Source organism: Rhodnius prolixus, unplaced genomic scaffold (genome assembly GCF_049639745.1).
Source record: "Rhodnius prolixus isolate KJV_2025 unplaced genomic scaffold, Rpr scaffold_16, whole genome shotgun sequence".
NCBI classification, from domain to species: Eukaryota; Metazoa; Arthropoda; class Insecta; order Hemiptera; family Reduviidae; genus Rhodnius; species Rhodnius prolixus.
This window is the reverse complement of record NW_027411616.1, coordinates 1,072,937-1,097,435: the sequence shown is the minus strand read 5'-3', so window position 1 is coordinate 1,097,435 and position 24,499 is coordinate 1,072,937. Positions and strand designations below refer to the sequence as shown.

At 34.4% G+C, this 24,499-nt stretch overlaps 2 protein-coding genes across 15 annotated transcripts in view; one reads left to right on the top strand and one right to left on the bottom strand.

Annotated features, from left to right (window-relative positions):
• LOC141457498 (uncharacterized) overlaps positions 1-4,886 on the bottom strand; it is an 83,848-nt gene extending 78,962 nt beyond the window's left edge. For 8 of the 13 annotated variants that reach the window (XR_012460393.1, XR_012460394.1, XM_074134571.1 and 5 more), the window contains exon 1: positions 4,537-4,877. The gene's annotated coding sequence lies outside the window, so the exon portion shown is untranslated. Of the gene's footprint in view, positions 1-4,536 lie in introns of all 13 variants that reach the window. The other 5 variants (XM_074134576.1, XM_074134580.1, XM_074134575.1 and 2 more) reach the window with 3 other exon arrangements.
• Positions 4,887-13,020: 8,134 nt separating this feature from the next.
• Positions 13,021-24,499, top strand: part of LOC141457487 (E3 ubiquitin-protein ligase TRIM71-like) — a 28,900-nt gene continuing 17,421 nt past the window's right edge. For both annotated transcript variants that reach the window (XM_074134550.1, XM_074134549.1), the window contains exons 1-6: positions 13,021-13,200; positions 14,505-14,622; positions 14,775-15,175; positions 16,758-17,235; positions 22,793-23,091; positions 23,187-23,412. In XM_074134550.1, the coding sequence (XP_073990651.1) occupies positions 14,801-15,175; positions 16,758-17,235; positions 22,793-23,091; positions 23,187-23,412 (1,378 nt within the window). In that variant the 5' untranslated portion in view covers positions 13,021-13,200; positions 14,505-14,622; positions 14,775-14,800. The remainder of the gene's footprint in view (positions 13,201-14,504; positions 14,623-14,774; positions 15,176-16,757; positions 17,236-22,792; positions 23,092-23,186; positions 23,413-24,499) is intronic.

Genomic DNA, 24,499 nt, shown 5'->3' with positions numbered 1-24,499 from the left:
AACTTTTTTCTCGAAATCTATTAGGTCTGGGTGGTTGCAAAAAAATTTCAGTTATAAAGGAGGGTTTGCTCTATATTTTAAAGAAAATTTGGGAATTTTATCTTTTATAGAAAAAGAGAAAAAAATTGTCAAAGTTGGGTGTTTTTTAACGTTACGCTTTTTCGTGCACTTTTTGACGATCAACCCTTATACAACTGTCCTACCGGACAGTTTTAATATCTCCTTCCATAGCACAATACAGTTCTATACATTCGCAGGCATTTTTGAAGTCAATGAAGAACTGTTGACTTGGCATTTAAAATTTCATCTTTTAATTTATGCAGACAGAAAAAAATCATGTCCACTGTAACCCCTTCCTATACCTCGCCTGACAGTTACCAGTTACTTGATCAAAACAGGCTATTAGAAGATTTTTTTTTTAAGCGCAAGTAAGTAACGAGAAGTCTCATTTCAATAGATCACCATTTTAGTGATGATTGTTGGTTATTGCAAAAACAGCGTCCGCAATAATAAAGTAGTTTTTTACAATAAAAATTAAACACTACTCTTCTCATGCACACTCTGAAAACCACTTCTACGGACTTAGGGTGGCTAAAGAGGTGTACTTACGGTGAACATACAATTTCAAAAATTAATGCTCGAAATTGCTTCCTATTTTACAATTGGAGCATATAACTGAAATCTGAAATCTCAAAACCAGTACTGGCTATAAAACGGAGAGCTCGACCAAATAATCATACTCCTAATTTATAATGTAATAAATAATTTGTTGACTAAGTTTTTTTTTTATTTAATTAGTTTTGTTTTCTTCATGCTTTTGGAAAATGTATCCAGTCTATCTCGAATGGGAATATCAAACTCTGTTCTTTTGCCTCAGTCTTGGTCGCTTAAAATACCGATTTTACGAAATTTCAAACATAGTACTCGATTATATCCAAACAAGAATGCGCCTTCAACAATTTTCAAATTGTATATACATGCCACGAACGAGCTCTTGCTCTTGGTTTAGGCATGAATAGAAAAACATATTTTGCAGCCAAGGCATGTTGGCTCCCAAGATAATGTGAAATGGCCAAGAGCTTAGCAAGCCTCTCTTTATAGGATAGTTTTTTTTGTTTTTTTTTTGGAGGGAAAAGAAACCAGACTCTACCGCAGAAGCTCTGAAAGACGGAAGAAATGCAACAACATTGCTCTGGAGAAATCTCATAAGACTTTCTGTTGCGTGTACCAAACTTAGCAAGTACAGGCTGGGAACGATGATAGATTTCCTCAATGGGCTCTGTTAACTCAGAGGGTTTCACAAGAAGAATCTGAGACTAGAACGTGATGGCTGCTTTAGATTGTGTGACGACATGCAGAAAATTTAATACCCCCAAGGAAATATCCAGGGAAGATGCTAACCATTTTAAGAGATTAGGCTTGGCCAGGAAGGAGCAAAATAAACCTCTTTTATTATACTCCTCCTTCGCCCACAATAAAAGAAAGTAACTACTTGTGTTCAGCGTATCCATACTAAAATCTTTAGCTCACCATCACTCACACCAAATTACTAATTGTACACTCTTTAGACTTTAATTTCAGGTTCGAAGAAAAATATTTATAATATCTAGATTTCTTCTAACCACAATGCGCCTATACAATAATGCATTATCTGTACCGGAACATACCATCTAGGAGAGCCGCAATCGATATTTTTACTCACAGTTATACTGTGCCAAATGGCTTTGCATAAACTACTCCTTCCACACATCTAAGATGAAAAGACTATCAATGTAAAGATTTGGATCTACGACTCTAGAAGCAAACTTCAGCGCACCAAACCACGGAACACCTGAATTCATTAAAAGAGACCTCGATTCTTGCTTCATTTTTTCGATTATTTTTAGCAAACCTATGATTCTTTGACAGAGAAGAACTAAGAAAGCAATAGCAGGTCAAGGAATCCCAATAAAGCTGAAAGCAATAAATAAATGAAATAAGAAAATAAAATAAAACTGAAAGCACAAAGCAGGAATTAAACGTAAGAACACAAATAACCTAGAAAGACGCAAAACACTTGGTGAAAGCACAAAATTTCCTCTCAGTTAGTTTCAGTGATAAGTGATTGAGTCACAGTTCCACTTGCGCGGGCAATATTTAAGATGTTTTTAACAAGGTCATAATAAACTATAATAATTCTATAATAATTGTAATTGTATTTACATACGGAAGTGAGACATGGACATAGGAAAGAGACTGCTGCTTGAAATACGGGAGAGGAAGTTCTTAAAGAAGAAAGCCCTCATTTTGAAAACGGAGAGAGGAAGTCGGTGCCAGTTGTATAGCGGAGAACAGGCTCAAGTAAATAAAGGTCACTTCTTTGTTGTATGAAGAGAGAATTGGGAAAGATTGATTTCTCAAGAGGCTCCTTTATAGTCGACCTGATAGGGCTCCTAAGTAAACGTCGGTCATTTCCGGTTTTCGATAACACCAGTTAGGCATCTTAGTCTGCGAATGCAGAACTAGCATTATAGTAATGTCTAATAACACATAACGCCAAATAGGTCTCGGGTTAAATTCAAAGAGTAAATGTGCCATAAGTGCACGTTTAGAACTGGAAAACACGGCTTCATTTCTTGCCAAATACTGTCGCAGTTTAAAAGTCGTCTATAAACCTTGTTTGGAGATTCTGAGGATTAAAAATTACTTGGCAGAAGCAAGTCACAATTTTCTTAACAGAAGACCGTCGACATTTTTTAAACTTAGAAACCAACCGATGGCCTGAAAACCTAATAAGTGAAAATTTCTGGGATTGAAACTCGGGTTTAACACACCCCTAAGCAAACTCTAGCTCACCATCACCGATTGTACACTTCGCTAGGCGACAGTTTTTGAGCGCAATTGTTGACACCCTAGGGAGCCACAAACATGTACATGTAGATTTGGCATTACTGGCCCATCAGCATGTCAAAGACCCAAAAAATGTTAATTTTAAAAGATTCAGGTGCCTGTTCTAATGTAGCTAATTCTATAAAGACCATATCTTGGTTTAAATTCTTTTCTCACGGAAGAATAAAATTTCTGAGGATTGTTATAACTAAAAATGTTTGGACTGTTTTGTCAAGTTTTTTAAATGATTAAGAAATACTTAGTAAAGGATCAAACTGAGGAGGCACAGCACATGCTGCACAAGTTGAGTAAAGTGCATTATTTGATAAATTAAGGAATAAGTTTGATCCTTTACATGAAAGATATTGATCACTTAAAGGTTCCCAATTTTTTTGTAATTAAATGCAACTCTCCCAAAATTACCAAATAATTACTAAACCTTCTTGTTTGTAACAGATGTAAAATTAGTTTTTAGCCATTTTGTGTATGCTTGAGAACATCTAAAGCTCTTACCATTTGATTTTTCTTAGAAAAATCACTCGGAAAACTACTTATTTCCTGATATTAAGAAAAATATTAGCTTTAAAGCCTTGGCAATATTTTTAGTAGAAAGGGGATGAAAAAAATACATAAAAATGGCCTATCGCGTGCTCTTCTTTCTCTTTGATAACAAGTTAAAAAATTGAAATATGATTAATAAATACCAGATTTTGAAATGGCCTAACACCTTTAATTTTGAAGATGTCGAATTGCGGTTCCCGGTTTCTTTCATAACTTTTTATACTCTTTAAAACTGTGTATATGAAAATGGGGGTCAACTGCGAACCCTCACTTTTGGTCGCGCGTCAGCCGCGTATGCGGGCAGGAATCTAAAATCAAGTCACATATTCTGAAACTAGAGGTGACGGGCGACAACTTTATCCTCTACCATTTTTTGCTCAGATGAACAGTTTAAGCATGAAATGCAATTGAGCCGTCTTATAATGAACACCCTGTATACTTATGTAAAGAAGCAACATTAACGCTCTAACGAAAAGGAGGGATCTGTGTGCCTTACTCAAATGAGGATCAGAGACCTTTGTATTTTGTTTTAATCACTGCAGTAAGAAGTTTGTAAATATTTATGCTGAAAGCAATTACTTGATGTAAGAGAAAAAACAATATATACACAAGAAAATTAAACAAATTCAACAACAAAGCGGAGTAGCAATTTTAGGACTGAATTATGACATTCGAAGGTGGCAACGGTATTTAGGTAAAATCAACGATAAATGATACACGTTAAAATTGTTCACTTAAAATGAAAAAATATTCCACTTTTATTCCACAATAGCGGAAGGCATCAAATTAATAACATGAACTTATAATATTAAAATTATTACTAAAACTAACAATACTTTAAAGCATGTTTGTTTTTTTTCTAAGCATACTTTCTCAGTAAATGGTATTTCATAACTAAGTAATTTTTTAATAATTGTTTCATACAATCAACTGGGAAATTATAAGACTGAACGAGCAAACTAAGTATATGCAAATCTTAGATTTAAGGGATACTACTAAAATGAAAACATTAGGGTAGTATAATTCATAGGGAGATATTGGCATGTTAACGTAGATTAGCGTTTAATCACTGCTGTTTTAAATAATGATATTTTTTTAAAAACTTACATTATCTGAACGTCGTATCTGACCAAAGTACTGAATGAAGTAATTAATTAGGCTTATTTACAAGCCAAACTATTCCCAACCAATGGCCGCTGATTGTGCACCACTCTAAATGTGACAGGTTTGCTGAGGCTCTGATATTCTAAAAAACCGCGGGCTGATATTTAAAAATATTTATTTTTAATAAATAAAACAATCAATTTTTTTGAATACTTAAAGATATCACATAAATTGAAAACTTTTATGATTAACCAGGGAAGGTTTTAAGATAAGTTTTGAAAAAAAAGAACTTCAAAGCTAAACATACAGCTTGTAAGCGCCATGATTGCCCCCGTGCGGGATACAGGTTCAGCTAACGGCCACCAAAACAATGTTACCCCAAAAATAAAAACAAATTATTTATTTCAAGACATTTTGAACTTTAAAAACGTATATAACCAATTTAAAAAAAAAAGTTATTTTTAAAAATTTGCCTTAGACAACTTTAATTGAATTAATTTTACTATCGGGAGGGGAATTAGCTAAATTTAATTAAATACTACAATAGGTTAATTTCAATGTATAGAATGTAGTATATGAATGTTTTTAATTTTTACTTTTATTTAAAGGTCTTCCAGCTCATTGTAGGGGGTGTGTACATAAAAGTATAGCTGTAAATGACTAAAAGAAGAAGGAAACATAACCAATATCTTCTAAAAATTAAAGGATTAGAAAAAATTACAGCTAGCATATAAGATTGTTAAAGGAATGAATGTTTAGAATAAAGTATGTAATTTATTTGTGTGAATGTGAAGCGAATAGGATTGAATTGTTAACAAAATATATAGGCATTTGTGATTAGAGACCTGTAAATGATTTTAGAGAGAAAAGGCAATTTCACTTCCACTTTTGGTTACTACTTCAAGGTGTTTTCGTGAGATGTATCAAGAGATGTGACTAATACTCCTTAAAAATTATAATTAATAGTACATATATAGATATGATGTAATGTATAAGTGATAATGTTTCTTAATGATCTATATACATACTCATGTGGAGCACACATAAAGGAGCGTACATTGAAAAGTTTAGTTTCCCTTATCGCACAAACTGATGAATCAACTAAATTAATCTTTAACTCGTATAAAGGGTGCAATGTAGTCTATAAGAGTTCAAGACCCCCTTCTAATCTGATGAACTTGGAGAGAGATATTAAGCCTAAATTATGTACCATGTTCAAAATTATAAAAATTTAGCTGATATTGTCTCATAAACTTATTAAACTTTTGACTTTATTAAAACCGTCCGGTAGGACAGTTGTATAAGGGTTGAACGTCAAAAACTGCTCAAAAAGCATAACGTTGAAAAACACCCAACTTTGACATTTATTACATGCATGTGGAGACTGATGTAATAACTGTTTAAGATTTCATAATGGTCTGATCTGGCCTGGAGCTGTTTTCAGTGCACTACCAGCCTCCGGACAGTGTTCTCTCGTTACAGACAACATTGTCCATCATCTGACAGTAAGCTGTAAGAATCTTCTAACAGAGAAATCTAAGAGCCAGCAGTTGGATTCGAACCCAGGATCTCCGCGATAGAATCCAGTATTCACTAACCACTCAGCTGATCTCTTCCCAATTATTAAAACTGTCCGGTAGGACAGTTGTATAAGGGTTGATCGTTAAAAACTGCACGAAAATGCGTAATGTTGAAAAACACCAAACTTTGACAATTTTTTTCTCTCTTTCTATGAAAGATAAAATTCCCAAATTTTCTTTAAAATTTAAGGCAAATCCTCTTTTATAACTTTATTTTTTTTGCAACAACATAGATTAAATCGATTTCGAGAAATAAATTGCCAAAACAAGCAAAAACGGCATTTTCAGAAAATGTTCTTCTTGTTCTTGTTCTTCTGTTACCTTTTTTGTAAACAACGTAGCGCCTAAACGCGTGAACCGATTTTCATCAATGAGGTGTCATTCGATTCGGAATTTTATGTAGATGTGCCTTTAAGGGGTCTCGTCTATATACGAGGGTCGTTTGAAAAGTCCGTGCTAAGTCAGAGAGATAGCACCACTGGCGCGTATCGAGGTTATGTTTAGTTAGTAGCATCTCTTGGAAGAACACACACCAAGTTTCAGCCAGATCGGTCTATTTCTTTGTGTTTGGCATTCGTTTGAATCGAGGAAGTCGAGTGATTTTCAAAAAATGGACGAAAAAGAATTTCGTGTGTTGATTAAACACTACTTTATGAAAGGCAAAACGCCTCAGGAGACTAAAGAGAAGCTTGATAAACATTATGGTGACTCTGCACCTTCGATTAGAACAGTTTATAAGTGGTTTCAAAATTTTCGGAGAGGCCATATGGGCACAAGTGACGCTGATCGTTCAGGACGCCCTGTTGAGGTTACTACTCCAGGAATCATTGATAAAATCCATGATATGGTGATGGATGACAAAAGAGTGAAGGTGCGTGAGATTGCTAGTGCTGTGGGTATCTCGAATGAACGGGTACATAATATTTTGCATCAACATTTGGACATGACAAAGCTATCCGCAAGATGGGTGCCGCGATTGCTCACGCTTGACCAAAAACGAAATCGTGTGGAGTGTTGCAAGGACGGTTTGCAGCTGTTCCAGAAGAATCCGCAGGACTTTAAGCGTCGTTTCGTCACTGTGGATGAAACATGGATACATCACTACACTCCTGAGACCAAAGAACAATCTAAACAATGGGTTACCAAGGGGGAATCTGCGCCAAAAAAGGCGAAGACCGTTCCTTCGGCCGGAAAGATTATGGCGACTGTCTTTTGGGATTCGCAAGGAATAATCCTCATCGACTATCTGGAAAAGGGTAAAACTATTACAGGTGCATATTATTCATCGTTATTGGACCGTTTGAAAACCGAGCTGCAAGAAAAACGCCCACGATTGGCCCACAAAAAAGTCCTTTTCCATCACGACAACGCACCAGCTCACACTTCAGCAGTTGTGGTCGCAAAATTAATGGAAATAGGGTTCCAACTCGTTTCACATCCCCCCTATTCTCCAGACTTGGCTCCCTCGGACTACTATTTGTTCCCCAATATGAAGATATGGCTGGCGGGAAAAAGATTTTATTCAAACGAGGAGGTGATTGCAGAAACGAATGGCTATTTTTCAGACTTGGACAAATCCTATTATTCGGAAGGGATCAACAAACTAGAGCAGCGTTGGACGAAGTGTATCGTATAAGCCTAAAAGGAGACTATGTTGAAAAATAAAAAAGGTTTACCCCAAAAAATTAAGTTTTTATTTTTGCACGGACTTTTCAAACGACCCTCGTACATAGAATGGGAGAGGAGTTAACCCCATGTATGTGAGGCTCCCTCTAAAATAATAGTTACTAATAACTCTGTAAATCATAGCACGATTTTGATAAAATTTGGCAGGGTGAAAGGGTTAGAGCTCCCCATCGTAACATTAAAGTGACGTTCTGCTCTTACATACTAAGGGGAAATTTTGCAATCATTTAAAATTATCGTTTCGTGAACCTATTTTCTTCAATGAAGTGTTACTTGGTTCAAAAAGTGTTGTAGATTTGCAATTTTATAGGTCTCGACGCTGTTATCGTTAGTAGAGGAGTTTGCCCCACGCAGGTTAGGCCCTCTCTAAAACTATTATTACTAATCTTTCTACAACCCATTGTCCGATCTTGCTGAAATTTAGCGCGAAGAAGCGGTTAATGCTTCCCTACGTGACTCTAAAGTACCATCATGCTCTTATACCTATTAAGAGGAAGTTCTGCAATCGTTAAAATTATCGACGTACGAACTGATTTTAATGAATTAATTGTCTTTAAATTTGAAATTTTAGGTCTCGATGGTACATACGTAAGAAGGGAGTTAGCCCCAGGTAAATAAAGCACATTTTTAATTTATACAATTCCCTTTTAAACAGTTATTAATAATAATTATATAAATCTTCGCCTGTCTTTGATCAAATTAGTCAAGAAGAATTTAGATTGCGTGACATTTAAGTGTCATCCTGCTCTTACACTTACTAAATGGAAGTATTTGCAATCATGCAGTATTCGCAGTTAAAATTCTCTTTGTCCGTTTGCAAAGATAGACAATAGTAGTCTCCATAAACAGATAAAATATAAACATAATCTATGGAGTAGTTTTCGAGATATTTGAAGTTAAAGATTTCACTTTATAGAACGGAAACAGATTTTAACCCAAAATATTTTGTTTTCTGCTCGATTGATTTTTACTAACATTTACGCAATTATAGACAATAGTAGTCTCCATACACAGGTAAAATATAAACAAAATCTATCGAGCTGTTTTCGAGATATTTGAAGTTAAAATTTTAACTTTATAGAACGGAAACAGACTTTAACTATACATATCTCGTATTCTGCTCGATACATTTTTACTAAAATTTACACAATTATAGACAATAGTAGTCTCCATATACAGGTGAAGTATAAAGATAATCTATTGAGTAGTTTTCGAAATATTTCAAGTTAATCTGTCACATTATAGAACGGAAACCAATTTTAGCCCCAAAATATCTCGTTTTCTGCTCGAAAGGTTTTTACTAAAATTGATACAATTATAGACAATAGTAGTCTCCACATACAGGTCAAATATAAACAAAATCTATCGAGTAGTTTTCGAAATATTTGAAGTTAAACATTTCACTTTATAGAACGGAAACCAATTTTAACCCAAAATATCTCGTTTTCTGCTCGAAAGGGTTTTACGAAAATTCATACAATTATAGGCAATAGTGGTCGCCATATACAGGTAAAATATAAAAAATATCTATCGAGTAGTTTTCGAGATATTTGAAGTTAAAATTATCACTTTATAGAACGGAAGCAATCTTTAACCCTAAATATCTCGTTTTCTGCACGATAGGTTTTTATTAAAATTTATACAATTATAGAAAATAGATGTCTCCATATACAGATAAAATATAAACAAAATCTATCGAGTAATTTTCGAAATATTTGAAGTTAAAGATTTCACTTTATAGAACGGTAACAATCTTTAACCCTAAATATCTCGTTTTCTGCGCGATAGGTTTTTACTAAAATTGATACAATTATAATAATAATTATATTATTTATTGCTTTTTAAGTTTACTCTTTACAAGCAAGGAGTAATAATGCTGAACTCAAAGTATTGAAAATAGATAATGGAATGCGAACAGCGCATGTACAATATAATAATAAAACATACAAAATTAAAGTAATTGCTTAAAAAATACAGAAAATACAAACAAAAGTAGGACACTTGATTATCTAAGTAAATCGAAATTAAGTAGATTTGATTAATTTGGAAATAAATAAACAAAAAAAAAAAAAAATACATAAGCCGCCTAGCAAAAAGAAAAAGTAAATTTATGCATATACACAAATGAATGTTAAATGACATTATATACACGCACAAAAAACATATTAACACTTAAGTTTGAGACCATTCATTGTAAACAAGAAGAGGTTATTCATTTTTCTTAAAGTCAAAGTGTTCAATAAATTTTCAATTTTTTCAGTTACAGTCATAGAATCATTTATGAAACAGGAAATGTATTTAGTTCTGAGCAATCTAAAAAGAAATGAGACAATGTATCGAACTGTTGTGAATCACAGAGCAGACAGTAACTCTCTGGAGAAAATTTATAGCGCATATCACCACATGATACCTTAGAGCACTTTTTACAAGCCAGTCTTATCTGAGCCATCAACCTTAATTTGTTGATATTGCACTTCAAATTGAGATAACTTTCTCCAGATCCACAGGAGCTAATATTTCTATAATATAAATTATATCTACTATTTAAAACAAGGTCAACATCAATTGAAGATAAGTGGTTTTTCAGCTTGGCAAGTACATCACATCTGCTTTTTCGCAGAAAAGAAACATCTTGCTTAAGCCATACATCCTCAGCTCCAATGAGATAAAAAAACGATTTAAATTCAGATACCCAATTGAAAGGTATTGAAGAGAAATTAGCTAGTTGGTGCAATCTCAGATAGCAAATTCTAGGAATGCAATTATTGATACAATTGTTGCAATTGATACAATTATAGAAAATAGAAGTCTCCATATACAGGTAAAATATAAACAAAATCTATCGAGTAGTTTTCGAGATATTTGAAGTTAAAGATTTCACTTTATAGAACGGAAACAAACATTAACTCTAACAAACAGCTTGTATTGCTAGCTCAGAAGGAAGTTTATTGGCATGTCGGGGTGCCTGTTAAGTACAGAAAGAATACTACATTTACGAGGGTCGTTTGAAAAGTCCGTGCAAAAATAAATACTTAATTTTTTGGGGTAAACCTTTTTTATTTTTCAACATAGTCTCCTTTTAGGCTTATACGATACACTTCGTCCAACGCTGCTCTAGTTTGTTGATCCCTTCCGAATAATAGGATTTGTCCAAGTCTGAAAAATAGCCATTCGTTTCTGCAATCACCTCCTCGTTTGAATAAAATCTTTTTCCCGCCAGCCATATCTTCATATTGGGGAACAAATAGTAGTCCGAGGGAGCCAAGTCTGGAGAATAGGGGGGATGTGAAACGAGTTGGAACCCTATTTCCATTAATTTTGCGACCACAACTGCTGAAGTGTGAGCTGGTGCGTTGTCGTGATGGAAAAGGACTTTTTTGTGGGCCAATCGTGGGCGTTTTTCTTGCAGCTCGGTTTTCAAACGGTCCAATAACGATGAATAATATACACCTATAATAGTTTTACCCTTTTCCAGATAGTCGATGAGGATTATTCCTTGCGAATCCCAAAAGACAGTCGCCATAATCTTTCCGGCCGAAGGAACGGTCTTCGCCTTTTTTGGCGCAGATTCCCCCTTGGTAACCCATTGTTTAGATTGTTCTTTGGTCTCAGGAGTGTAGTGATGTATCCATGTTTCATCCACAGTGACGAAACGACGCTTAAAGTCCTACGGATTCTTCTGGAACAGCTGCAAACCGTCCTTGCAACACTTCACACGATTTCGTTTTTGGTCAAGCGTGAGCAATAGCGGCACCCATCTTGCGGATAGCTTTGTCATGTCCAAATGTTGATGCAAAATATTATGTACCCGTTCATTCGAGATGCCCACAGTACTAGCAATCTCACGCACCTTCATTCTTCTGTCATCCATCACCATATCATGGATTTTATCAATGATTTCTGGAGTAGTAACCTCAACAGGGCGTCCAGAACGTTCAGCGTCACTTGTGCCCATATGGCCACTCCGAAAATTTTGAAACCACTTATAAACTGTTCTAATCGAAGGTGCAGAGTCACCATAATGTTTATCAAGATTCTCTTTAGTCTCCTGAGGCGTTTTGCCTTTCATAAAGTAGTGTTTAATCAACACACGAAATTCTTTTTCGTCCATTTTTTGAAAATCACTCGACTTCCTCGATTCAAACGAATGCCAAACACAAAGAAATAGACCGATCTGGCTGAAACTTGGTGTGTGTTCTTCCAAGAGATGCTACTAACTAAACATAACCTCGATACGCGCCAGTGGTGCTATCTCTCTGACTTTGCACGGACTTTTCAAACGACCCTCGTATAATACCAGGAATGGGTTTTGTTATAATCGAATAGAATGCAGTTTGGGTAACATAATACATTTGTTGGCACGTCTAATCCTTTTCCATCCTTGTCCACCAATAAGAGATCGACTTGCACTGGAAGCTAGTAGTGCTATGAAAGTTATACCCTATAAGGATATTTTAAGATAAGGTCTCTCTTCTCGAAGTTTAACGGTTCGTAAGAAAGTTTGCACCCTAACTTGTTATGAATAAAATGTGCAACTATGGATATCCATTCTAGCCATTCAAGATGTAATGTGGACTTGACTATGAGGTGCCAAACCTGTCCTCCTGGACTCGTCCGCCCAACTCGTTTACACCTGTGTTAGCTTTCAAATCAAGTCGATTCTCTTCTGTAGAAATTGTTTAGGAGTGGCAAACGAAGTAGGTTAACTAGTTCGTCACAAGTATGAAGTATGGATTTAGTTGCACTTAGATCGGAACCAAATCAGTGCGGTTCTAATGGGCAGTTCGCTAGCAGACTTAAACAATTCTTCCTTCGTGACGTTCCTAGAAATTATCTGGTCTTCTTCCGCCGCTAGGAATACACTAGAGATTGCTCTCTATCATCCCGTGAAAAGGAGATACCCCATTCATACAGGGGGAGATACTCAGAAATGAACGGTGTAGGTTGCATCATATTCCTGATATGAAAATGTGGTTTAATTTGATATAAGAAAGTTTGTTTTTATGTCTCTCAATCCTGCTGCTTAGGAAGAAATAACGGGGTTTGGTTTGAATTGTTATACTCCAACGCCACCGCACATTATAAACTGAGCATATAATTTTTTATTTTATGTATTGCATTACTAAAGAAATAGATTATAATTATCGCTTGAAATGTGCTTAAGGGATATTTGAAGAATCAGTGTTGCCATCTTCAGGCTGGTTTTGTATTGGACAGTTCTGGTTGTTTTATGTTTTTACTACCTACGGATTGGTGCTAACGCTTTAGGAGCAGGAATAGAGTACAAAATTAAAACTGTAGTGAATTTAAGTTTTAATAAGCAAAATGAACGAATTATAATTAAAAGTGATTTTTAATTGTTTTAAATAAATTATCTGATTTCTTCTTACTATACATTTTTGTAAGTAACTCATTAATACAATTATTGTTTTAACTGTTATGGACGTTAAAACAAATCAATAGTAGTAATTTGGTTGTTACGTAGCTATTCATAAAACTTGATGTTATTTTATTCGTTTTGAATTTTGTTTGTTTGTTTTAATCAAATTACTGCTATAAAATTATTTACCATGGCTGCCAGAATAAGAACATTCCACAATGGTTGGGTACATTTTGATCTAATTAAAAAGAAAGATAAATTTTTTTCAACGAAAGAAAATTTGTAGGACCATTAATTGTTCAAACAAAAGTATGGCGTAAAGTACATAAAAGTTGTGAAATACAACTCTCTCTTACTACTGTTGACTTTTTTTTTTTAACTTACGATTTTTACTTACGAGTATTGTTGCCTTTAATATCAGGTTAGTCAATGGTTTCCAGATTTTACCGTCTTGCTCTTAGTTTTTGAACAGTTAAAATTGATGTAGATTATTCTTTCATTATGTACGCAGAGTTCTCAGAATTCATTAGGAGCTACCGGATTTCGATAAGATTGGTAAGGATGTTGTTTTTCAAAAGGTGCCATCACATTGTGGATATGCGATATATGGTAACGAAAAGACGGAGCGCTAGGCGCGGATTGGAACTGACTAACCCTGGCCAGAATTTACTATGTCTTTAACAAGAAAATTTTCTTTGAGGAATTGAGAAGACACTATGAGGGCAAGCGTTGTGCTGTCGATTTTGGCTCAAAGAAACGACTTTCACTAAACTTATTAAGTGCCTTGCAGTAGCATGCTTTAGGCTTATCGCTGATTATAACACCAGCATCATCTCCTTAGTATTGACCTATCTGATTCGTGCAAATAATCAGAAGGACATTTTGTGACCTTCTGGCGTTTAATCAACCCTTGTACTTAACTTTTTAACTGTAAGCTTTTGTTCAGGAGATTTTAAAGGAACCTGCTCAAGTGTACCCAAAATTCGCACTTGGTAAATATTTAAACTCGAACTGTTAATTTTATGAAATTATTTCATATTTTTTTCCTTTAGAGTCTTTATTACATTATTTAAATGCTATTGATCTTCGTACTATTCAATAACTACTGTAGTAAATTTTTCAGAAGCTTCAAATAAAGGGCGCAAATTTTATTCGCAACATAGAGCACCAATAAGTGAAAGTACTTACTTAATTGAAAGTACTTACAAAGGCCATTACCGAAAATCCCTCTCCATTTGATCTGATTTTTTTAGTTGTTAAATTTTTGATTTTTAACAAATTGGACTGCTGTGTGAGAATTTATTTTGTTAATGCTCATGTTACAGCTTTGTACCTGAATTTTTCTTAATTGAATCAACTGGTGCCACCCGCTGCAAGAGTGCAAGCAGGAAAATATATGTAGATTTACCTCTCCATTATTGTAATACGTGCTACTGTAACATGGTAATGATACTTTATCTCTTTTCTATTGTCGTAATGAAAATGAAACGATCCTTTTTAACTTTGTAACATTGCGGTAAGAGAAAGTAAACAGTATTTCACACACTGTTGATTTATATCTTACTTTTTCTGCACCTTTTACTTTTTATTTGTAGGTATAAAGGGAAAAAAAATTGACGAAATGGTATCGTATGTCAATTCACTTGGGTCATTCGAGCCTGAAGACTTCGTTACAGACATGCTCAGTGAGAGGTCCACATATCAGCCAGCATGTTCTCGTGGCGTTGGATGTAGCCGAGCTACTACCCGTTGTTATGACTGTGAAGAATTATTGTGTGACTCCTGTGTGAGAGCACATCAAATTTTCAATTTAACTAAAGATCATTTAATAGTACATATTAGAGCAGGCAGTCCTGTCCATTTCTCACCAATAAGTATACCTTGCGATTCACACACTACAGAATTCCTAAAATTGTACTGTGATATATGTTGCATACCAGTTTGTCGAGATTGTACTGTAGGAGACCATAGGGGACATACTTTTTCGTATCTTCAGGTAATGAATTTTGTTGTTTCTTTTTAAATAATTACTAAATGACTGTTTTTCAATTAACTAAATAAAAAATCTATTTTTTATTAATGATGGAAATATCGCCCGTTGTAGGTGGGCAACTTGTTTTCATCGAAAATTGCAGGTGGAATGAAATAATCGTACCCTGACACGAGCTGGACCAGATTAAACGATATAACGAACAAATAATCATTACTTTAAAAAAAACTTTATTGAATTGCTAAATTATTAATTGAGAATTATTAAATAGAAATCAATTATAGATAGGAACTGATTTGAAATATTTATTTTTATTGTTATGATAAAGTAAATGAAGGTAACAAAATCTTTAGTGTAAGGAGTCAAATTTAGTCTCTCTAATTAATAAGTTTATCAAAAGAATGATTCAATTCACTATCCGCTGTTTGTAGAAGTGCTCTAAATTTTCATCCGTTATTCGTGATCTAATTCTCCACTTTTTATTCTGCATTAAAAAAACTAATTTCGCACAGGTACGTACATCTAAAGAATATTACATGAATTACATATATCCAAAGAATATTGAATTTTTCTGGCATTATACAGAATAATTACAAATATTTATGGAATTAACGAGGCATTAAAGTCTGTTTTCCAGCTAACCTATTCTTTAATATTAAATGTAATTGTAATATTTATTCTGCTGATTACAATATGGTGCAATATTGACAATAAAATTAAGTGGCAAGCTTAGTGAAGATGGTTCTTTTGGATTTTAAGCGAAATATTTAAGATTATGGTGATGTAGTCGACACAGATTAAAACGTCCGGTAGGACAGTTGTATAAGGGTTTTTTTATTTATATGCATTTACACAGACCGGATTCTAAATCGTCGCAGACCCGATGTGGCATTTCTCTAATGTGACTCTTAGCTGTATAATACAGGCTGCTGTCCACCCCCTGATCACATTATGTTAGACTGTTCTAATTCTTTGCTGATAGCATTCCTTAAATTTAAAAAAAAAATAATAAGTCCTGCTCTCCCGTCTTAACTTGGGTGAAATTTTTGATGTTCACCGAAAGAGAAGAGTATAAGAACAAAAATTAATAGAAAATTTAAAAGTTATAATTTTTGAATTACAATTTATTTTGAAATTTTTCGACAAATATTGCATTTTTAAGGAAGTTAATGTGTGAGTTACAATACATTATTCCCTGAGAAAGACATAGATTTTTTTGAATTGCATAAACGCTATAATTTTCAATTTTTAAACATTATACATCCCAGTATAAAAATAAAAAGCTGATGTCGTTAGATTAGGTGTTATAAAACTTCAAAAAGAAGAGAAAGCGAAAGAAGGAACCTGAAAACTTAAGATAGATAAAAGATAGTTATTTTTAGGAAAATATTTAATTAAATAATTATGCAGGTATTAGTGAGTACCTCTATGCCCAAAGGCTTGTTTACAATACTCACCAGTCTGGGCGAATGTTTACCATTCTATGTATTTCTAAACGCTGCTTTAAATTGTGCTGCAATTAATTAAGCGTTTTTTTAAATTTATATATAAATATGAAAATTAAATTAATTGCAATTTTAAATTTCAGGACGCTGTGGAATCCGCTAGGAACTCGAGCATACGCCTTTTATCTGAAGCAAAAATTAGTTCTCAAGCTTTGAAGGAATCACTTATACTTTCACAAAAAGTACTGGAATCACTTACAATTCGTGTACATGCAGTAGCCCAAGATATTCACGACCATATAAAAAAGTTTCAAGATACTTTGGTTGAAAGAGAACAAGTCCTTCTTTTGAAACTGGAAAAAATAAGACTGTCGAAAACAAAAGCTATAGAGCAACAAGTTGATAGAATTAAGGCAATGTTGACAAGTGTTACGCATACTTCGGAAATGCTATCGGAAATTATTGAATCAGAAAATTCTATTGAGATTTTAAATGCTAAAGAATGTGCTTTTGCTGAATTTAGAAGAATGAGATCATTGAGAAAAGCTATAACTCCAGTTGATGATAAAGTCCTGTTTACTCCACCAGATTCAGCTGTGTTAGTTGCCCTTTCTAACATAGGTAAGTGATTTATAAATACATAATAATTTTAAAGTTACTTAACAAAATAAAAGCATCTAGTGCGAATTCTTATCAGATTTTCTCTTCTTCTTTTTGATATTTTCTTCATTTTTATTCGATTTTTTATAAAGGAGTTTCCCTATCATTGAGGTTTCTTCGCCAATAAACCTTATCCACAGCATCCCTCTCCGCCAATCCATAGCCTCTTGTCTTCATCGACTATAGACTTCCAAGTAAGTTTCGGTATTCCTCTCCTTTTAACGAAAAATTATAAGTATAACATAACAATTATAAAACCATACCTTTGGAAAAAATGAAATTTGTATCATATATCTGACGTGGAGAAGGAAAGTGTGCATGTTAGCGGGATCACAGCTTGTATAATTATATAAGAAATAATTAAGGATGTTCTTAGACAGCTTTTATGGTTTGTATAAACTATAAAGAATGCCATTTGTATATTTCAATTGTGTCAGCTGTTAGAAGCCCCACACTTGGCAACAGTAAGAAAGCATTGAACACCAAACAAGCTTGAAAACTAAGTATTCCACCACTCGATGATCTTTAAGGCTGTTTATAAAAATTGTAAAGAGCTAAGGGCTCATCTTACATCCCTGTTAGACTCCAGACAAGGTAAAAAATTGATGAGAACAGCCTTCACTTCTCAGTACTGATCAATAAGTCCTATTTGTATGCAGTGACTTCGTATATTAATAAGAAGTTCACAGAAAGTCCTTGGAGCCATTTTTTAGAAAATAGCAAAAAAGTGAACAATCCATGGAGTAAAGATCCACTTTGTGATATGTCACCTTTCTCAGAAGTGCCGTTAGTCGAATTTTCTGGGAAAAAGGTTTCCAATAAAAGTTGTCTTTTTAATCACTTTACGAGGGTCGTTCGAAAAGTCCGTGCAAAAATAAAAACTACTTAATTTTTTGGGGTAAACCTTTTTTATTTTTCAACATAGTCTCCTTTTAGGCTTATACACTTCGTCCAACGCTGCTCTAGTTTGTTGATCCCTTCCGAATAATAGGATTTGTCCAAGTCTGAAACATAGCCATTCGTTTCTGCAATCACCTCCTCGTTTGAATAAAATCTTTTTCCCGCCAGCCATTTCTTCATATTGGGGAACAAATAGTAGTCCGAGGGAGCCAAGTCTGGAGAATAGGGGGGGGATGTGAAACGAGTTGGAACCCTATTTCCATTAATTTTGCGACCACAACTGCTGAGGTGTGAGCTGGTGCGTTGTCGTGATGGAAAAGGACTTTTTTGTGGGCAAATCGTGGGCGTTTTTCTTGCAGCTCGGTTTTTCTTGCAACGGTCCAATAACGATGAATAATATGCACCTGTAATAGTTTTACCCTTTTCCAGATAGTCGATGAGGATTATTCCTTGCGAATCCCAAAAGACAGTCGCCATAATCTTTCCGGCCGAAGGAACGGTCTTCGCCTTTTTTGGCGCAGATTCCCCCTTGGTAACCCATTGTTTAGATTGTTCTTTGGTCTCAGGAGTGTAGTGATGTATCCATGTTTCATCCACAGTGACGAAACGACGCTTCAAGTCCTGCGGATTCTTCTGGAACAGCTGCAAACCGTCCTTGCAACACTTCACACGATTTCGTTTTTGGTCAAGCGTGAGCAATAGCGGCACCCATCTTGCGGATAGCTTTGTCATGTCCAAATGTTGATGCAAAATATTATGTACCCGTTCATTCGAGATGCCCACAGCACTAGCAATCTCACGCACCTTCACTCTTCTGTCATCCATCACCATATCATGGATTTTATCAATGATTTCTGCAGTAGTAACCTCAACAGGGCGTCCAGAACGTTCAGAGCGTCACTTGTGCCCATATGGCCACTCCGAAAATTTTGAAACCACTTATAAACTGTTCTAATCGAAGGTGCAGAGTCACCATAATGTTTATCAAGCTTCTCTTTAGTCTCCTGAGGCGTTTTGCCTTTCATAAAGTAGTGTTTAATCAACACACGAAATTCTTTTTCGTCCATTTTTTGAAAATCACTCGACTTCCTCGATTCAAACGAATGCCAAACACAAAGAAATAGACCGATCTGGCTGAAACTTGGTGTGTGTTCTTCCAAGAGATGCTACTAACTAAACATAACCTCGATACGCGCCAGTGGTGCTATCTCTCTGACTTTGCACGGACTTTTCAAACGACCCTCGTACAATGTTTCCGTAAATTTTCAGAGATTGGCTTTGAGAAAATCTCCGAATTCTGAAAAATGTATTCAATTAAGTTTCAGGAAGATATTTGTTCTGTAATTTAGAAATTTAGCTTTATGTTTCTAATAAACATTATGTAGGTGACAGGTAAGCAGTACCATAAATAGTAACGGCACTTTAGGAGAAATGCAATTACCGTTCGTCTGGACGTGTTTCAACTAAAAGTTATAGATTTACGCACTGCAATTAGTAAGTTTAGATAAAATCTTATAAAACTAAGAAAACGTAGTAATATTTACGGTTGACCGATTATGACCAAAACTTATGACATTCTCTGTTAGCAGCTTAGCTAAATATCCAATTAGAACTTTATGGGATTATCGTCATTACCCTGTGGAAGAATATACATATATATATATATATATATATATATATATATATGTATATATACTCATACATATATACATATATATTTTCACAAGTGAGGTGAACTTATTGAAGGTAAATATCAGCAAGACTTATGCAGTGGTCTTTTCGTAGGGTGGAAATTTATCAAATGTAAAGCAATTATGTTATGGAGAGAATAATATAAATTTTTATAATAACTTCACTTTTTCCCTTTTTCTCCATCCGCAAGGTTTACCAAGGCGGGTAAATATTTTCTTTCAAAGAATGTAGCTGCTACGGCTTCGGTTATGTCCTTGCTAAAGTCATGTAAGAGTGATAGTTGGGAAACTAAGCTTGCTTTGTATGATTCCATCTCTGAGAGTGTGCTTTTGTATTTGGTGGAAATCTGGGGTTGTAATTTCAGTGATGTAATAGAAAGAGGGCAACTGAGATTTTTAAAATTACTGCTGCATCTTCCAAGAAATGCACCTGATTGTTTTGTATGTATTGAAACGGAAAGGATACATACTGGTTTTAAGATTTTTAAAAGAGTATTAGGCTGGTGGTTAAGACTACTAGCAATGCCTGATTGTCGCCTCCCCAAACTATGCTATTTGAGGTTGAAGGAATTGGATGGTAGTTGTAATATACCATACAACTGGTGAATTCTCTGAAACATTTCCTCTCTTCGATCGGTGCTGAGGACATGTGGGCTAGTCAGAGCGTAGCTGTGGCTCGTGAAGAACTCCGCCGATTATTAGACTCGTTCAAGAACAATTTGCTGTCTAAAGATATCGAGTCAGTTCTGAATAGTCGTTATAATCCGGTTTACAGACACTTAAGTAATTTAAACTTGGGAGAACTTTACTTTACTTATTATATTCATATTGAAAAATTGAGATTAATGGCTCAACTTCGTCTAAGTTACAAAAAAAAAACCAAAAAAAACAGTAAAGTATATTTCAATCGGAGGCGCCACGGTAGCCGAGCGGTTAGAGGCGAGACCTGCATTGTGGTACTGGGTTCGATTCCCGGTCTTAGGCCTTGGATTTTATTTAATGATTAATAAAAGAAATTTACAGTAAAGTATGTTTGCTAGTCGCCTCCGTCCACGAAACCTAATTGGTAGTTGGACGTTAAGCCAACAAAGCAGACGATTACTTTACTTTATATTTCAATCGGCAAAGATTTGATTTTATTGTGATAAGGTATGTCAACTGTGCTCGTTACACACCTGATGGCATTGCTCATGCCATCGCAAGGTGTCCTACTCTTTCAACATATAGAGATCCACTTATTCAAAAATATTGTGGTGCTGGTGGACAATTATAATGAAATTTTTATAAATCTTCTTTCTTTTTCGGAGCCAGATCTTCACATTAAGTTAAATGATGTCTTTGTTTTCTGTCTAAATATTTTTAAATTTAGAAGTATTTTTTTTTTGTTAGTATTTAATGTCTTTCTAAGTATCATTTTATTTGTTTTTTTACTATTCTTGCCTTTTTTATTTGTATTATTTTTATGATTTTGTTTTTTGCTAAGTTATCTTGGATTTATTCATTGTTTAAATAGGAGGATTCGAAGTTTTTATTAATTAAGATCATTGAAGTATTTTTTAGTTTGTTTTGTTTTATTGGTACATAGTGTATTTTGGTTTATCTTTTGCCGTATGAGTTTACTTTTTTATGTTAAAATTTAAATTTTATTATTTTTTATTTTTTCTTCTTTTTAATAATTATGTACATATTCCATTTACTCATTAATTTTTTTTTATTTGTCGAGGTCCATCTCCAACTGTATACCGTATATGGGTTAAACCAGTTGTAAAAATTAAAAATAAAAATATATACTTACAAAATTGTACATAGTGACAAAATTGTAAAAACCAACTTATTCGGACTCAAGGGACTTCAAAACTGATATTGCAGATCAAATAATTGCCTTACTATTACAATTAGTTCTAAAATTGTACAGGATATGAAGCAGATCATTCCAGCAAAAAACCACCAATTCCAAAAACTTGTTTTCAACAAGATGTCAAATGCCCCCCTTATCAGAAGTCTTACTAAAATTAGTGAAAAAAAAATCAACTGAGGGAAGAAATGGTTGATAACGTATGATTGAGAAGTAAAGTGGTTTTTGTAGATAACCTTTCACAAATCCGTATTTATTCGTAGTTATTTGTGTGCAACCTACACTATTCTTAGAAACTTCGGCTTTACAAATCTGATGTGTAATTATTGGAAATAGAATAATTGTATCAGTCTTAGAATGAGATTAAATTGCAAAATTCAAGGCAATTTATTACACACAGAACAGTTGGATTTCCAAATACTGTCGTGGCCTTTAATGATCATCGGACTCGTTTGTAAGGTGTCAGGTTAATAAGATGTTAAATGTTATAAGTGTAATGTGATGTCGTATTATATTAATATAAGCAGATATATTTTAATTACACTGTTCATGACATAAAATAAAGACAAATTAATTTATTCAATAATAAAGTTCAACACTTCGAAAATGAAGGTTAAAATATTAATACCGACTTCAATTTTTGACACCAGAGGAGTCTTAAACGTCGAACATCCAAGAAAATTTATTTTTCACCCCAGTGATCAGAAGCTGCGTATTGTTCTGTAAAGGCTCTGCAGTTTATCCGGTAACCTACTATGTCCATTTCCAGATTATTTATTTACTTATTTATCGTGATTTCGTTTATTTCATAGCTAAGAAATACACTCACATTCTATACGGATATACGCCTCCTGCCTCTGTGTGGCCTCTGGTAGCAGAAATATCTGAATCTGTTCCTTAGAAAAATATTGTCAATAGACACTTGACCCTATTCTACCCTCCGAAATCACAGGAGTTGAATATTATAATACACTATAAGGGAAAGTCGTGCTTATTTTGACTTTCCTAAGAAACAAAAATTGATCATTTTTTTGTGTTGAAAAATCAATAAGCTGGATCATTGTTTGTGCAGGAGACGTATCAGCTCTTCCACAGCCGATTGGAGATGGAATCCGTATGTCTCGGCTGACTTCTCCTCTTCCACCTCCAACTTTGCCTTTCTCGCCGGAAATCGATCATAATCTCAGTAATCACTGTTCAAAATTATCCATAACTCCAAGGATTTATAAAAGTTTTTCAGAGACGTGCTTTCCACAATTGATAATTGGTTCAGAAGGTGAAAAAGATGGACAGTTATGTAGGCCCTGGGGAGTAACATCTGATCACGAAGGCAATATCATTGTTGCTGATCGTAGTAACAATAGAATACAGGTTTGGAGTTAAACTTTGAAGAATTCTACTGTGATCATCAACTGAATACCTCCAGAAACACAATTTTTATTTATTCATGTTTGTTTTATTTTTAGGTGTTCAGAAGTGATGGTACTTTTGTTAGAAAATTTGGATCACATGGCTCAGAACCAGGTTTTCTAGACAGACCAGCCGGTGTTGCCGTAGACCCATTAGGACGTATCGTTGTCACAGATAAGGATAATCACAGAGTCCAAGTATTTACTGCAGAAGGCCAATTTGTTTTCACCTTTGGTGAAAAAGGTTCTAAGGTTGGCCAGTTTAACTATCCATGGGATATAGGTGAGGAAAAGTTGTACTATTCTCGTAATTTTCATAGAAAGTGCTTTAGTTACTTGCTTTAAAATTCGCTGTTACTGTGACTCCTTAGTTGTATAATATAATTATACATTATATTATGTATAATATAACTATAAGTTATAATGAACATTGGAAGAAACTAAATCGGGTATCAAAGCTTGTGTTTTACAAATTAGTATTCTATACAGGGTGATCCATTCAAAACGCACCAATCGCTAATAACTTTTTAGGAAAGCGAAATATGGAAAAAACCCATGAAGTAAACTATATGTTTTTTTTTGTCTAGTTTTCAAATTTTGCACCCTCGATGCTGTATCTTTATTTTTGGCGGAGTTACGGCTAAAAACCCGATTAGGGTTTCATAAGAACCACTGGTTTGGACAATGATTATGAAAACTACATTAAAAACTGTGGAAAATGACGCTAACCCCGTTTCGATATCCCCAATATTAGTCGAGATATTTAAGATCAAAGTTACAATTTTATCTATTCGTGAACGGTTTTCGATAATAATTTTCCACCAGAAGTACACGTTTTGGGAGGTCCTCTGGCTGCAAAAAATGTTATTTGCGACGCAAAGAACAAAAATAATAATAATTGAAGATTTTAAAATATGAAGTGTAATGTAATGCGAGAATCATGATAAACTTGTTTTATGTTCAAATAAAAGTAACCATCACATCATTTTAATGCACCCAGTATGCAAGACTTCTGGAACTGTGATTACGGTAAGAATATCTTGCCAGGGATGGTCGGGTGTTGGTCTAGTGGTCAAGAGCGTAGCTTTGTAAGTGGGAGATCCCCAGTTCGAATCCCGCGTATGCAGTCATTCTTATTACTTAAAAAATCATAATACTTTTTTTAATAAAGTGTAGTCATACGCGGGATTCGAACTGGGGATCTCCCACTTACAAAGCAACGCTCTTGACCACTAGACGAACATCCGCCCATCCCTGGCAGATATTCTTACCGTAATCACAGTTCAAGAAGTCTTGCATACGGAGTACATTAAAATGATGTGATGGTTGCTTTTATTTGATGATAAAACAAATTTATCCTGATTCACCCA